General features: G+C 46.6%; 1 protein-coding gene across 5 annotated transcripts in view; it reads left to right on the forward strand.

Annotated features, from left to right (window-relative positions):
* Positions 1 to 16,803, forward strand: part of GLYR1 (glyoxylate reductase 1 homolog) — a 47,966-nt gene that overhangs the window by 3,859 nt on the left and 27,304 nt on the right. For 3 of the 5 annotated variants that reach the window (XR_004026781.1, XM_003269239.4, XM_030798773.1), the window contains exons 4-5: positions 10,643 to 10,781; positions 11,337 to 11,579. Coding sequence is in view for 4 of the 5 variants with exons in the window: in XM_003269239.4 (XP_003269287.2) it covers positions 10,643 to 10,781; positions 11,337 to 11,579 (382 nt within the window). In the remaining variant the exon portion in view is untranslated. The remainder of the gene's footprint in view (positions 1 to 10,642; positions 10,782 to 11,336; positions 11,580 to 16,803) is intronic. The other 2 variants (XM_030798774.1, XM_030798775.1) reach the window with 1 other exon arrangement.

Raw genomic sequence — 16,803 nt, forward strand, 5'->3', positions numbered from 1 at the left:
CCTGGAGCTGTGGAGCCAGAGCTTCTGGAAGAGGGAATGTTCTTATAATTCCATGGATTTAAAAAAGAAGATTTGGCCGGGCATGGTGCCTCAGGCCTGTAATCCCAGTACTTTGGGAGGCCAAGGTGGGTGGATCACTGGAGGTCATGAGTTCGAGACCGTCCTGGCCAACATGGCCAAACCCCGTCTCTAAAAAAAATACAAAAATTAGCTGGGAGTGGTAGTGTGTGCCTGTAATCCCAGCTACTTGGGCGGCTGAGGCTCGAGAATCACTTGATCACAGGAGTTAGAGATTGTTCGAGACACTGCACTCCAGCATGGGTGACAGACTGAGACTCTGTCTCAGAAAAACAGAACAAAAACAGGAAAGATTGTCCTCATGCATAAGATTAGTGTTATGTGTCCACTCTCTGAATTGCTTGACACTGAAGGAATTTATAAGAAAGCAAGTATAGTCCGGGCGTGGTGGCTCATGCTTGTAATCTCAGCATGTTGGGAGGCCGAGGGTGGTGGATCACGAGGTCAGGAGATCGAGACCACGCTGAAACCCCGTCTTTACTAAAAATACAAAAAATTAGCCCGGCGTTGTGGCAGGCGCCTGTAGTCCCAGCTACTCGGAGAGGGTGAGGCAGGAGAATGGCGTGAACCTGGGAGGCGGAGCTTGCAGTGAGCCGAGATTGCGCCACTGACTCCGTCTCAAAAAAAAAAAAAAAAAAAAAGAAAAAGAAAGAAAGCAAGTATTATAGTTCCCACCTTCCAGATACTCAGTTAAGTGACAAGTTGTCAACATTTCAGATAAGATGATGTGCAGAATGATGGTCGGGCGTGGTGGCTCATGCCTGTAACCCCAGCACTTTGGGAGGCCTGGGCAGGGAGATCGCTTCAGGGCAGGAGTTTGAGAACAGCCTGGCCAACATGGTGAAACCCTGTCTCTACTAAAAATACAAAAATTAGTCGAGCGTGATGGTACACACCTATAATCCCAGCTGCTCAGGAAGCTGAGGCAGAAGAATCGCTTGAACCCGGGAAGCGGAGGTTGCAGTGAGCTGAGATCGTGCCACTGCACTCCAGCCTGGGTGACAGAGCGAGACTCCGTCTCAAAAAAAAATACATAAAGATTATGTGCAGAATGAATGATGGCAGATAATTATTAATTCTAGACTGGGCACAGTGGCTCATGCCTGTAATCCCAGCACTTTGGGAGGCAAAGACAGGAGGATTGCTTGAGCCCAGGAGCTGGAGACTAGCCTGGGCAACATAGCAAAACCTTGTGTCTACTTAAAAAAATAAATTTTTTTTCAATACCCAGGCATGGTGGCACACAAGTGTAGTCCCAGGTATGCAGAAGGCTAAGGCAGGAGGATTGCTTGAGCCCAGGAGGTCAAAACTGCAGTGAGCCATGATCACAATATTGTACTCCAGTCTGGGTGACGGAGCTAGACCCTGTCTCAAAAAGAATTCTAGAAGAGGGAGAGCTCAGTGGAGAGCCGTGAGATCCAAGAAGACTGAAGAAATGGGATTTGTTTTTTTGTTTGTTTGTTTGTTTTTTTGAGACGGAGTCTCGCTCTGTCGCCCAGGCTGGAGTGCAGTGGCGCTATCTTGGCTCGTTACAAGCTCCGCCTCCCAGGTTCATGCCATTCTCCTGCCTCAGCCTCCCAAGTAGCTGGGACTACAGGCGCACACCACCATGCCCGGCTAATTTTTGTTGTATTTTTCAGTAGAGGCAGGGTTTCACTACGTTAGCCAGTACGGTCTTGATCTCCGGACCTCGTGATCTGTCCACCTCCGCCTCCCAAAGTGCTGGGATTACAGGCGTGAGCCATCGCACCCAGCCAGAGATGGGATTTGAATCCAGCTCTTGAAGATACGTAGAATCTGGATGGGTGGGGACTATAGGGGCATTTCAGACAGTGGGGATACTATGAACAGTTGGCATTAAGCTGGGTGTTATGGAAAGGAAGAGGCTCCCTGTCTGAGGTAACTTGTGCTTAGGAATAACAGAGGCAATATGGTTGGCCCAAACTTCATTAGCTAAATGAATAATTACACAAGTCTGAAACAAAAATGGGAACTCAGTCTCATTATAGGGAGCCTGAAGCCATTGTTTCCTTATGTTTTTTGTTGTTGTTGTTGTTCTTGTTTTGTGTTTTGTTTTGTTTTTTTTTGAGATAGGGCTGGAGTGCAGTATCACGGACATGGTCACTGTATCCTTGATTTCCCAGGCTCAGGCAATCCTCCCACCTCAGCAGTCCGAGTAGCTGGGACCACAGTTGTGCGCCACCATGCCATGCTAAATTTTTTACTTTTTTTTTTTTTTTGTAGAGACAAGTTCTCGCCATGTTTCCCAGGCTGGTCTCAAACTCCTAGGCTCAAGTGATCCTCCCGCCTCGGCCTCCCAAAGTACTGGGATTACGGGCAGGAGCCACAGCGCCGAGCCCCGAGTTTTTTGGTTTTTTTAATGCTAAAAGACTAGGTTAATAAACTGTGATATTTGTTTATAACAAGTGCAAGAAATAGGACACAGAAAATTGGAGTTGAGTTAATTTCAGAGCTTAACCAGGCAGACAGGTGAAGCCAGTGGTGATGTGCTTGCTCAAGACAAGAATAGCCTGATGGTGGTGGTGATGATATAATTTCTAACTGACTAAGGTTCTTCGGAGGGTTGTAAACAAGTGGGATACAAAGCAACTGCTAAATGCAATATTTTTAACCTTTTAAACTCGTTTGATAGAGTTCTACATTTTAAACTATAAAAATGAAGTCACTGTGGTACTAATATGTTATCTTTTTGTGGGTAGGCAGTTAACTTAGAGAAAGGAAATGAAGGGTAAAGATATACAGTAGTTCTCTAAAGAAGGAACACTTCCTTAGTGATCAGTGCTGGGGCAGATTTTATTTTGTGTTTTTCTATGAAAGTAAGATCTCCAGATTGGCTGGTGGCAGCAGATTACTTTGGGGAAAGAACTCTGGATTGGTTACCGGCCTAATATGCATTCAGGTACCGGTTCCAGCTTGCTCCCTGATCTGGGCAAGCTATTTCACCTTTCTGAGCCTCTGTGCCCTCTACATGAGGGGATGATACCCCCTACCTCATAGTTAGGAAGGAAAAGTAGTATCACCTGTGTAGAGTGTGGCTTGCCATACAGCAGGTATTAGCAGACATTGGTCCAGGATGCCTTTAAGTATGCAAAACTGAGCGAGATGGAGACTGTCCTTATGAGAGAGAGAGAGTGAGTGTGTGTTTGTTTGAAAAGAAAGGAATATGAGAGTTGGAAGTTCCTAAAGGATGTCAGCCAGGTATGTTCTTTTTACCAAAAAGGCTTTGATACAAAACCATGCATCATTCCACCTTTATGTAAAACTGTACTGTGCCTCATCAGGAATACTATACGTACTTCAGATCATGCTTTCAAAGGGATCTGTTAGAATTGGCCAAGATCCAGAAAAGGGAACTGAGTCAGACAAAAGAGCAGGACTCTTAAATGTGGAGAAGCAAAGACTGAAGGAAGCACGGGATCAGGATGTAGGAAACAGCGAATGGCCTAGAGGAGTTTGGCGATGGGCACTGCAAGTGGATTGTGGTATGACTGAGTCAGGACCAGGGTGAGGAGCACTGGATGAAATGGGCGTTTAAGAGGTGGTGTAGACAGGTATTACAAGGGGATTTTTTAGGGATGAGAACTAACTTGTGAAGACAAAGCCATAAGTGGCTCCTGTAGAAGCTGGACTGCACCTCACCTTTAACACTTGACATCAGGGAGGGGGCATGTGGTCCAGGCACATCCCGGGTGGGGGCACCATTGGTTACTGGACCCTGGCCCAGGTGGATAGGGTCTGACCCAGTGGAGTGTCCTCTGTTCCTGAGAAATACAGGATTTGGTCAGAGATGTTCAGTTTCAAAATTGACACACTACTTAGGCAAAAAAAAGTGTAGTTATAATTTTTAATATTTGCAAGGTCTTTTATTAAAGAGTAAAAAGAACGGCTCCTTATGACAAGATAATCAGTGATTCCAATCTTTTAGAAACCTGATTTTTCTCTCTCCCCTTCTCTGCCAAAATATCTAACAAATTATGTTGACATCCCACTGTTAGGAGAGGGCCAGACTTTCCTAATCAGGTGTACTGGTGAGAAGAGGACGTCATAATACGGATTCGGCTCCCTGAGTGAGATGGCCAAGACAAAACTGCCCGCGTAATTTTTGTATTGTCATGGAAATACAAGGGGATATAATTTCAGCAAAACCCTGCCGGCTTCACTTGGTGACCACAACCAAAGATTATGTGTCAAGTGCAGGAGGGTCCCTCTTTGACAGGTCTGATTAGTGGTGACCCCCCCATCAGAGCAGAGACAGAGCTCACAGTTTAAAAGTTTCATCGGGGCCAGGCGCGATGGCTCACACCTGTAATCCCAACACTTCAAGTGGCAGAGGCAGAAGCATCACTCGAGCCTAAGAGTTGAAGGCCAGCCTGGGCAACATGGCAAGACCCATCTCTACAAAAAATTTAAAAATTAGTTGGGCGTAGTAGCATGTACCTGTAGTCTCAGCTACTTGGGATACTGAAGCCGAAGGATTGCTTGAGCCTGGGAGGTCAAGGCTGTAGTGAACTGTGATTGAGCCACTGCATTCCAGCCTGGGTGACAGAGCAGGACCCTGTCTTTTAAAAAAGAAAAGTATTGGCCGGGCACGATGGCTCACGCCTGTAATCCCAAAACTTTGGGAGGGCAAGTCAGGCGGATCACGAGGTCAGGAGATCAAGACCATGCTGGCTAACATGGTGAAACCCCGTCTCTACTAAAAATACAAAAAAATTAGCTGGGCGTGGTGGTGGGCGCCTGTAGTCTCAGCTGCTCGGGTGGCTGAGGCAGGAGAATGGCGTGAACCCCAGAGGCAGAGCTTGCAGTAAGCCGAGATCGCACCACTGCACTCCAGCCTGGGTGACAGAGTGAGACTCTGTCTCAAAAAAAAGAAAGAAAGAAAAGTTTCATCAGTGGCTGTGGATGATGATGGAATGGAGGGAGTGTTCATTTAAATTACAGGTGCTCAGAAGCCACCAGAAACCAACTGGTGCAACAGGTTGTGGACAAACAGTGGAGAGTCTGCAAGTGCCTACCTGCGAGTTTCCATAGCAGTCTTCACCTCCAGTCCTCACAGCAGCCCTTTCAGGAAGTGCACAGGGTCATCTTTCTGGTTCTTATTTTTTCACAGATGAGGAAACTGAGAGACCAGTGGTACTTTTTCCACCAAGCCACATCTAAGGTGGACAGGTCTCGGTGGATGTGAGGTATCTGAGTCAGTACTGAAAGTAGCTGCTCTAGAAGAATTTGTGGCTAATAATTAGAAGCATAGCAGCTTGGAAGCATCCCTTTTTCGTTTCACCTGGCACTTGATTTGTGTGTGTTTTTTTCTGGTGCCTTTATTTCTGAAGAACTTGACCTGTAACACGTCAGTAATCTTCAGCCCCTTTTGATGGATTTTTTTTTAAAAAGACACCCATAGAAATTGTTTACTAAGTATTCACCAAATCCAAATGGAGAAGCAAAGCCACACCTTCTGGCCCCATCTTTGTTCTCACTTGTATTTTTATTTGTATTTGTATTTTTTTTTTTTTGAGGCGGAGTCTTGCTCTGTCGCCAGGCTGGAGTGCAGTGGTACAATATTGGCTCACTGCAACCTCTGCCTCCCGGGTTCAAGCGATTCTCCTGCCTCAGCCTCCCGAGTAGCTGGGATTACAGGCACATGCCACCACACCTAGCTAATTTTTGTATTTTTAGTAGAAACAGAGTTTCACCATGTTGGCCAGGATGGTCTCAATCTCTTGACCTCAGCCTCCCAAAGTGCTAGGATTATAGGCATGAGCTACCACGCCAACTTGTTCTCAGCTTTATACTCTATGCTTGTGTGTGTGTTTGTGTGTGTGTGTGCTTTTTCTCTGTCTCCCTCCCCCTGCCATCATCTCCCCACCCTTTCTCGTTTTCTCTTTCTCTTAGCTTCACAGCTTCAGCCCAGGTCACCTGTCTATGCGAAGGCTGAAACACATGTGAGAGATTTCAAGATTAGTCATAAGCTGACATCTTTAATATACAGTATCTACATGTATGGTTTTGTTTTTTTTTTAAGACCAAGTCTTGCCCTGTCGCCCCTGCTGGAGTGCAGTGGCACGATCTCCACTCACTACAACATCCACCTCCCGGGTTCGAGCAGTTCCTGCCGCCGCCTCTTAAGTAGCTGGGATTACAGACGTGTGCTATGACAACTGGTTAATTTTTGTGTTTTCTGGTAGAGATGGGGTTTTGCCATGTTGGCCAGGCTGGTGTCAAGCTCCTGGCCTCAAGTAATCCACCTGCCTCGGTCTCCCAAAGTGCTGGGATTACAGGCATGAGCCGCCGCACCCGGCCATACATGTATGATTTTCATTTAAGAGGAAAGCAAATCAGAAGTGTGCAAGTTTTTGAAAATACCAGATTTTACTTCATTTTGATGGGAGTAATCTGAGAGTGGCTTAGTGGTGGTTCTGTATTCGTAGATGAAGAGACTTTTTATAGGAAGAGTGTCAGGTCACCAGGGTAAATTGGCTGTGTTACAGGTGCAGTACGCCAGCAGCCAGGCAGCAGCAACCCACCAGAGAAGACCGGCAAACCAGGAAGTCATGGAGGAAATCCTCTGGGCAGTCGGAATAGCCTGTGTTCTATGGCAGAGGCCTTTAGTATTGATTTGTTTTTTTCCAAGATAATATGTGTTCACCATTCAGAAACAAAAACCTGTCAACATTGAAACAGTTGCATTCATCCCCATCCCACAGCCACCCAGTTAGACCAGTTTCTGATGATGTGTCCCTCCAGAGATATCAGTGCGTGGTCAGTCCATTTTCCTTGTCTTTGCACGAATGGTAGCACATAACATGCATTGCATTTTATCTTGCTCATCTCCACGTAGCCAGATATCTTATGGGACATTCCCTTTCCTTCTCTGTAATGACCTTGCCTGTTTTCAGGTATTTACTACCACAGTGTGTCATTCATTCTACTGTACATAAAAAGGAAATCCTCCTACTTTAAATACAGCTTGAGTAAGCTTGATTTTTCTGACTTCCCAGCCACAGTTGGGCTGAAAGATATACCTCCATCTAAGTCTTGGGAGGATGATAGGAAAATCAAAAGTTACAGCTGATATCAAGGAAAGAAACAGTCACTTAAAAAACCAACAGTAGCAACAACAAAAACACTAAAGCCTTTCACACTGGAGCATTGTAGCGCCTTTTAACTCACTGGTGAGCAGTACATCCTCCTGAACATCTGGGAAGGAATCATTTACCCAGGGATTATTTATTGAGGACCAGTGAAGGAATCATTTACCCAGTGATTATTTATTAAGGACCAGTGGCATACCAGGCCCAGCTGATGTGCCTCAGTGAATTGGACAGTGGTGCATTGTTGAAGCACCAATTGAAAAGCATATTCTCATTAAAAAGACAGAGGTAGGCCAATTGCAGTGGCTCACACCTGTAATCCCAGCACTTTGGGTGGCTGAAGTGGGCAGATTACTTGAGTTCAGGAGTTCGAGACCAGCCTGGGCAGCATGGTGACACCCCATCTCTATAAAAAATAAATTTAGAAAAGATAAAAGAAGTATAACCTTTAAAGAAAAAATTGTATTCAGATAGCCAAAGTGATTTAAGTTTGGTTCGCTTTCAAGAGGTAATCCACATAGAGCTCTGGTAAGCTGCGTTTTTTTGTTGTTACTGTTTTTGAGATGGAGTCTCACTCTGTTGCCCAGGCTGGAGTGCAGTAGCACATTATCGGCTCACTGCAACCTCCGCCTCCTGAGTTCAAGTGTTTCTCCTGTCTCAGCCTTCCGAGTAGCTGGGATTACAGCTGAGTGCCACTACACCCAGCTAATTTTTATCTTTTCAGTAGAGACGAGATTTTGCCATGTTGGCCAGGCTGGTCTGAAACTCCTAACCTCAGGTGATCTGCCTGCCTCGGCCTCCCAGAGTGCTGGGATTACAGGTGTGAGCCACGGTGCCCAGCCAAGCTGGTTTTTTATGGCTGTTTTCTGATGTAACAGGATGCTTCTCCAGCAATAAGTTGATTCCTTAAATAGATTAACATTTCTTGGATTTACCATCCTATTCATACTGTCAGTTCATTTAGCCATTTTAATGTTTTGAAGATGATTGTAAAGAGGAAAATTTCAGTATCTCAAATGCTTTAAAGTGAGTGGAATTTTGACTGTACAGTTCCTTCTAGCAGAAGTCAGTAAACCTTGTAAGATGCTTCAACAAAAAATGGGGTTGATTTCTTGGTGCTTCAGACATCCTCACCTTTCTATTCCCTCAGAATCGGTTCTTAGGAGGCTGGGGAGTGGGAGGCAGGGATGGAGGTAGCAGGATGGCGTAGGATTAGCAAGTCTTGGGAGTCTGTTGTCCCATCTCAAGGGGTTCCATAAAAATCACCTTGTTGGTCCTATATTGGGAACTCGTGTGGTTCTCAGCTTCTGACCGGAAGCTCCTAGGAGGAAGAGGCTGGTCACGACTCCTTAAGCTTCATCCCTGATACTGGTTGTGTCATCTCAGACCCACAGGTTAGTATGGTAGCTTCTCTGGCTTTTGGGGCTGGGTCTGAGTTTGCATCTGATTGCTCTGGCCTGTCATTAGCGTCCCCGTAAGGAGAGGGAAGGGAGTCAGTTCAGGGATATACTTGCCAGAAAATCTGGGGTCGAAATCTCCTTCCACTTTGCCTCCCAGCAGATTGGACTCATTGGCGCTCTCATGTTGAATTTCAAACTTTAAGATGAGTTGGTCACTGGAAAGGAGTTTGCTGGCTCACGCCTGTAATCCCAGCACTTTGAGAGGCCAAGGCAGGCGGATCACTGGAGGCCGGAAGTTGAAGACCAGCCTGGCCAACACAGGGAAACCCCGTCTCTTCCAGAAAGATAAAAATTAGCTGGGTGTGGTGGTGCATACCTGTAGTCCCAGCACCTCGGGAGATGGAGGTAGAATTGCTTAAACCTGGGAGGCGGAGGTCGCAGTGAGCTAAGATCGTGCCACTGCACTTCATTTTCGGTGACAAAGTGAGACTCTCTCAAAAAGAAAAAAAAAGGCCACGTGCGGTGGCTCACACCTGTAATCCCAGCACTTGGGAGGCTGAGGCAGGAGAATCGCTTGAACCTGGGAGGCGAGGTTGCAGTGAGCGGAGATCGCCCCATTGCACTCCAGCCTGGGCAACAAGAGTGAAACTCCGTGTCAAAAAAAAAAAAAAAAAAAAGAAATGTGCCTAACTCCTCTAGTTGGAGCTGTGCCAGGGAGACCAGCTTCTGTATCTCCATTCATCGTCTCACTTAGCCATGGTGGCATGCCTGATAGTGGTTCGCTGCCTGACATCTGCAGGCCGATGATCCCAGGTCTGTGTTTTTGCACAGACCCCATCATGACAACTACCAGCACCACTCTGAAAGTCCAGGTAGCTGGTGGAGGGTTAGTACCGTTATTTTTATGTGCAAAGGTTAACACTGTTGCTGTTAGTGAATATTCTCTAGCTTTCTGTAAAGAAAACAACCTGAAGCTTGTGAGATAGCTCGGTTTCTGTATCCTTAAGCTGACCTACTTTTTCTGAAGGTTATGCTGTGAAACCTGTATCACAGGCTAAAACATGTAAATTAACTGATACCTTGTCAAGCCTATAAAATTATTTTGTGCTTGGATTCTATAAGCTGTATGCCATTCAGGGAAACCGTAGAAATCCAGCTGCAGCAGATTTGTTCAGGTTAGTGTGGCAGGCCAGATACCCCAGAATTGACAGCTGACTACTTTCATGTGTTAGACATTGATGATTGAAATTAAAAATTACATATCGGAGGTGTATGTTCTTCTACCTTTAATCTCAATAATCTTGTTTCTATTTTCTTTTTTTTGAGACATCATAAAACAGCATGCCGTCTCATTTTTAAATGCCTCCTTTTGTAACTGCTGCCCTTATTCCAAACCATGTGTTCCTTGTTTTGTGTGGTTTAGTAGCCATGGTTACCATCATTTATGAACAAATATAGGCTCAGTGGCTGTAAATATCCATAGGAGCCACAAATTTTAGGAGATGTTGCATTTCTTCAGCTCCCTAACATCCCTGACTCTGTTGATCAACAGATCATAAATCTGGTTCCCATTGTTGACAGGCAGCAAGCATTTTCCTACATAGTAATGCTGCTGTCATCTATCACGTTTCCAGGTATTCTGATTCCCAGGGATCCGTGTGTGGCCATTTGTGCTACCTAGTGAGAATGGGAAAGGGTCTCCAGATTTCTTTCTGCCCTGAGCAAGTGGCAGGGTATATGTATAGGTTGGGCATTGGAGGCTGATAGACGATGGTGGAAATAAATCTGCAACACAGTGCTTTCACTGGAGGAATTTGATTTGTGGTTGCTGCAGTGGTGGTGACGGTTCTTCTGCTTGACTTGTTTCAAGAAAATATACTTTAGGCATAAGACTCTGATATGGTTGATAGCATGTTTTGAAAAAAATGATGAGGCCTATTGCAAAGTCCAGTTAAACCAAATGGATATTTACACCGTGCGGTAGTGAGGTTGTTGATACTTTATGGCATATGCAATATGGATCATACCCTTTCTCTGTTTGTTTTCTACTAGTGCCTGGATCAAAGTGGAACAGCTGAAGCCATATCATGCTCATAAAGAGGAAATGATAAAAATTAACAAGGGTAAACGATTCCAGCAAGCGGTAGATGCCGTCGAAGAGTTCCTCAGGAGAGCCAAAGGGAAAGACCAGGTGAGAGACACAATGTTCACTTTCTACCAATGCCAGACTGGTGATTTTTGCATAGCAACTAACAGATTAAATGTCACCCAAACCCAAACCTTTGTTCTTCTGAAATGCCACTGGAGAAAGCTACTTCAGTTCTAAGGTATCGGCATTTTGCTTATCAGTTTGAAACTCCATGCAGCTAACCTTTCTGGAGTAGGTTGTTGCTTTTAGGAAAATTACTTGGACCCAGGAGAAATATCTCAGCATTTGAGTCGAGCACAGGCCATTTCTTCCTTTCATATCACACAGATTAGGAGCATAGCCTTTGAAATATATATATACTGCCTGGATTTAAATCCTGTCTCCTAGTTTTGGGACGTAGGGAAAGTGACTTTTGATATATATACTTTTTAAATCTGCTTCTCCCAATGTCTGGGGATGACAGCAGAATCTATTTCTAGGGTCATAGTGAGGAGACCACACAGAGTGCCTGTAGCAGCACATGGCACCTGTAAATGGTGGTGGCGATGGCGGCAGCAGCTGTGGTGGTAGTTATCATTATTATTATTAAACTTTCAGACGTCATCCCACAATTCTTCTGATGACAAGAATCGACGTAATTCCAGTGAGGAGAGAAGTAGGCCAAACTCAGGTGATGAGAAGCGCAAACTTAGCCTGTCTGAAGGGAAGGTGAAGAAGAACATGGGAGAAGGAAAGAAGAGGGTGTCTTCAGGCTCTTCAGAGAGAGGCTCCAAATCCCCTCTGAAAAGAGCCCAAGAGCAAAGTCCCCGGAAGCGGGGTCGGCCCCCAAAGGATGAGAAGGTTTGTTTTCTCTCTGCAGCTTCCGGGATTAGTGATGTCCTTTTAGTATAAGGTAGAGTTAAGCGCTACAGTGTGCTTCTGCTCATGGAGTGGGAGCAGAATTCTGTGCTCAAGAATCCTGCAGGGCAGGTGTGGTGGCTCATGCTTTATCCCAGCAACTCAGGAGGCTGAGGCAGGAAGATGGCTTGAGCCTTGGAGCTCAAGGTTGCATTGAGCCGATTGCACCACTGCATTCTAGCCTGGGTGATGAAGTGAGACCCCAACTCTTCTTTAAAAAATTAAAAAATAAAGAATCCCATAGACCAGGTGAGAGACACGGCTTGGATGCAGATGCGAAGTAGGAGCACGAGGCAGGAGAGCAGTCCACTTGAGCCGGTGCACAAGGGCTGGCCCTGGGAAGGGCTTAGCAAGGAAGAAGGGAAGGCATTCCAGAGGTGGAGGGCACAGCCCGTGTGAGGCTCGGTGCTGGTGGAGATACTCTCGAACAGGGAGAGGATAGTGTGGAAAGCCCAGAAAAAGGAACCGTGTCCCTGAATCATGGAGGGCCTGAAGGTCTACTGAAGTAGCGTGGTACTAAAGCATCTTGGAGTCAGTGGGGGCCAGTGAAGGTGATTGAGCCAGTGGCAGTGTGTGCTTCCCATGTGTGCACCAGTAGTCACAGAGTGCAGAGGGGAAGGTCTCAGAGCCAATTAGAAGATAAGGCTAGGCGTGCGTTCATAAGGGGGTAATTGCAAATATTGCAAGCAAATAGGTGAGAGGCACTTCAGAGGAAGAGTTCTGAAGATTCCGTAACTGGTTATATAGAGGATGAATGAGAAAAAGGAAAAGAGCATTTCTAGCTTCATTCCTGGGAAAGTGATGATCACTTTCTTAAAAGTAGAGGAGTGGGAATGTAGAGGTGGCTTGTGGAGAAAGAGTACCAGTTCTCTTGGGAATGGCAAGAATTTGAGGCAAGGCCTAGACAGCCTGTGAGCTTGGTGTGACCTCAGGACTAGAAATGTAGATTTGGGAGGTGAATTTGTAAAAGAGTAGTTGAGTCCGAGCAGTGGGATGGGTTTGTTTCAGGAAGAGAGGGAGAAGAAGGAAGCACGGAGGCCTGCGTTGCAACAAGAATGCCGTGCTTGTGTCAGGAAGGAGTGGGAGGAGCTGGCAACATGAGATAAAGCAGTGAGAGTGCATCTCTTGCCTTCTTGCTGACAAGATTTGAGGCCGATCTTAGAAGGCCACAGAGAAGAATTTCAAAGTGAAGGGGCCTGTGTCAGGAACACGGTAGGATTGTCAACAGCAGGATAAAGAGAACAGAAGCCGGCAGATGGCTGGCAGCAACAGTTGGGTGATGAGGCCATGATGAAACATTAGACCTTGGATCAAGGCTCAAAAATTCAGACACCAGCGAGCCCAGGCAGGTAATGGAAGCAACTGTAGCTGACTGGACCTAAGAAGCAGTGGCACAGGTGCCAGGCACCCCGGCTGACCTGCCTTGGTGCTCAGAGCATCAGGGCTGGCCGTGGTCAGGGAGTCTGGGGAGGTCATGCTCTGTCCACAGGGTTCTAGCCAGCTTCTGCCAAATTGTCTATTTTTTCTCAAGAGAAGCTGGGAAGGCCAGTTGTGGTGTCTCACACCTGCAATCATAGCACTTTGGGAGGCTGAGGCGGGAAGATCACATGAGCCCAGGAGTTCAAGACCAGCCTGAGCAACATAGTAAGACTCTTTCCCTAAAAAAAAAAAAAAAAAAAAAAAAAAAGACAAAATTGGCCAGGTGCGGTGGCTTATGCCTGTAATCCCAGCATGTTCGGAGGCTTAGGTGAGCAGATTGCTTGATCTTAGGAGTAGAAGACAAGCTCTACAAAAATGAAAAAATTGGCCAGGCGTGGTAGCTCACGCCTGTAATCCTAGCACTCTGGGAGGCCAGTGCAGGAGGATCCCCTGAGCCCAGGAGTTCTAGACCAGCCTGGGCAACATAGGGAAACCCCATCTCTATTAAAATTTTTTTTGCTGGGTGCAGCGGCTCACACCTGTAATCCCAGCCCTTTGGGAGGCCGAGACGGGCGGTTCACCTCAGGTCGGGAGTTCAAGACCAGCCTGACCAACTAGAAGAAACCCTGTCTCTACTAAAAATACAAAAATTACCCGAGTGTGGTGGCATGCTCCTGTAATTCCAACTACTCAGGAGGCTGAGGCAGGAGAATCAGTTGAACCCGGGAGGCAGAGGTTGCAGTGAGCCGAGATCGCGCCACTGCACTCTAGCCTTGGTGACAGAGCGAGACTCCGTCTCAAAGAAAAAAAATTTTAATATAAATGAATTAAAAAATTAGCTGGGGTTGGTGGTGTGTGCCTGTAGTCCCCCCTACTCAGAAAGCTGACATGAGAAGATCACTTGAACCCAGGAGGTGGAGGTTACAGTGAGCCAAGATTATGCCACTGCACTTTAGTCTGGGTGACACAGTGAGACCCTCTCTCAAAAAAAAAAAAAAAAAAAAAAAAAAAAGAAACAAAAAGTACTAGTTGGGCATAGTGGTATACACCTGTAGTCGCAGCTACTTGGGAAGCTGGGTTGGGAGGATCACTTGAGCCCAGGAGGTCAAGGCTATAGTGACCTACAGTTGCAGCACTGCACTCCAGCCTGGGCAACAGTATGAGACCCTATCTCAAAAAAAAGAGACAAGCTGGAAATACAGGTTTTTATGTGAAATATCCCAATTTTAAATGTGCTTAGTTCAGACATATGTCTTGGGTCCATAGAAACATCCCTGTGGGCTGCCATTGTGAGGCCTCTGGTGAGAGACGGCCCTTCTCACTGTTAGATGACCTAAGGCTGAGGGAGTGGTGAGAGCAAGGGTGGCGGTGCTGTCCCTGCGTACCGTGAGCCCAAGGTTTGGAAAAACTGCCAGCTGCAGTGCAGAGAGAAGTTTATAGGGAGCATGATCTAAATTGATCCACAAAAAATGTAATGTGACTTTTGAGTTTATTTCCTGGAATCCGAAAGGAATCTGGGCTGTCAAATTTTATGCTGTTTCCCAAATTGATATTGTCTGGTATGTGAAGCCATGCATCTCACCAGCGCCTGTGCCACCCTGGAAAGAAACACCTTCTCGTTGGATAAAAAGTACAAAGAAGGCCGGGCGCAGTGGCTCACGCTTGTAATCCCAGCACTTTGGGAGGCGGAGGCGGGCGGATCACGAGGTCAGGAGATCGAGACCACGGTGAAACCCCGTCTCTACTAAAAATACAAAAAATTAGCCGTGCGTGGTGGCGGGCGCCTGTAGTCCCAGCTACTCGGAGAGGCTGAGGCAGGAGAATGGCGTGAACCCGGGAGGCGGAGATTGCAGTGAGCCCAGATTGCGCCATTGCACTCCAGCCTGGGCGACAGAGCAAGACTCCGTCTCAAAAAAAAAAAAAAAAGTACAAAGGAGAGGTTATGACGAGGGCCTGGAGTTTGAATCACGTATATAGGACCTTAGCAAAGCACCTTTGCCTCAATTTCCTTGTCTGATCGTTAGGAATTATAACAGTATGTGCCTCATAGGTTCACTGTGTGAGTTAAATGAGTGCCATGGACACAGCACTTAAAACAGTGCCTTTGATCAGTTCTTTAGGTTTGTTTCACAGACAGTAGCCGGTTGTGCAGTGAGAACCCCAGAGGCCACTGCCCAGGCTTACAGGAACTCGTCTCACAAGCTCCCAATAAACTACAGACAGCCCTTGGGTCTGAATTATTAATTTGGGGAGTAGTTTAGCATACGTTGGAGATACTACAGTTTCGATTCCAGATCATTGCAGGTCACACAAACGTCTTGGTTTCCCACTGCATGTAAAAGTTAGGTTTATATTGTAGGCTATTAAGTGGCACAATAGCAATATGTCTTTTTAAAATGTACATACCTTTGCCGGGCGCAGTGGCTCACGCCTGTAATCGCAGCACTTTGGGAGGCCAAGGCGGGCGGATCACGAGATCAGGAGATGGAAACCATCCTGGCTAACACGGTGAAACCCCGTCTCTACGAAAAATACAAAAAATTAGCCGGGCGTGGTGGCAGGCGCCTATAGTCCCAGCTACTCGGGAGGCTGAGGCAGGAGAATGGCGTGAACCCGGGAGGCGGAGCTTGCAGTGAGCCAGGATCCCGCCACTGCACCCCAGCCTGGGCGACAGAGCGAGACTCCATCTCAAAATATATATATATATATACATACCTTAAGTTAAAAATACTTCATTGCTAAAAAAAAAAAAAAATGCTGACAGAGACACAAACTGAACACATGCTGTTGGGAAAATGGCACCCATAGACTTGGTTGATACTGGGTTGCCACAAACCTTCAATTCGTATTTTGTTTTTTTGTTTTTGTTTTTTTTTTTGAGACAGAGTCTCGCACTGTCACCCAGGCTGCGGAGCAGTGGCGCAATCTCGGCTCACTGCAAGCTCTGCCTCCTGGGTTAACGCCATTCTCCTGCCTCAGCCTCTGGAGCAGCTGAGACTACAGGCGCCCGCCACCACGCCCGGCTAATTTTTTGTATTTTTAGTAGAGATGGGGTTTCACCGTGTTAGCCAGGATGGTCTCGATCTCCTGACCTCGTGATCCACCTGCCTCGGCCTCCCAAAGTGCTAGGATTACAGGCATGAGCCACCGTGCCTAGACCGTTTTTTGTTTTTTGTTTTTTTTTAAGTGCAACACCTATGAAGCACAATAAAACAAAGCATAATAAAACGAGGTCTGTCTGTGGTCCAGGAGCTCTAGCTGCTATTGACCCTTCGAGGTGTCCTTCCTGCCTGTTCTTGGTGCTTGGCCTGGCCCATAGTGAAAGGACGTATGAGCAGGAGAGGACAGAGCTGGCATGTGGTACAGGACAGATAGCCGTTTCAGTTCAGCACCTTCAGACAGGTAGGGAATCGGTGCCGGGGCTTTGGAATTTTGGTGCGTTTTAAACGTGGTATATCCTGTAGTCTCAGAGGAAGGTGTGTGTGTGTGTGTTGCTATAGTAATTGTCATCTGGCTGGCGAGCTCCTCTCAGAAACACTGAGCAGTCACACAGGCTGATAACTGGGCAAAGCCCAGCTAAGTGCCATTCTGGGACATAATCTCCTGCCCCGTGAGGATTAATGGAAAAGGCTGACCTTGATGGCGGAGGCAGGCAGGGAAAGGCTGGGTTTGTGTCTGGACCTGCATGTTAAGAGCTGCACCCCAGCAGCGCCCACCTACCCTCTTTCTGGGGATGAACTCTGGGCAC

This window comes from Nomascus leucogenys, chromosome 18 (genome assembly GCF_006542625.1).
Source record: "Nomascus leucogenys isolate Asia chromosome 18, Asia_NLE_v1, whole genome shotgun sequence".
Taxonomy (NCBI): Eukaryota; Metazoa; Chordata; class Mammalia; order Primates; family Hylobatidae; genus Nomascus; species Nomascus leucogenys.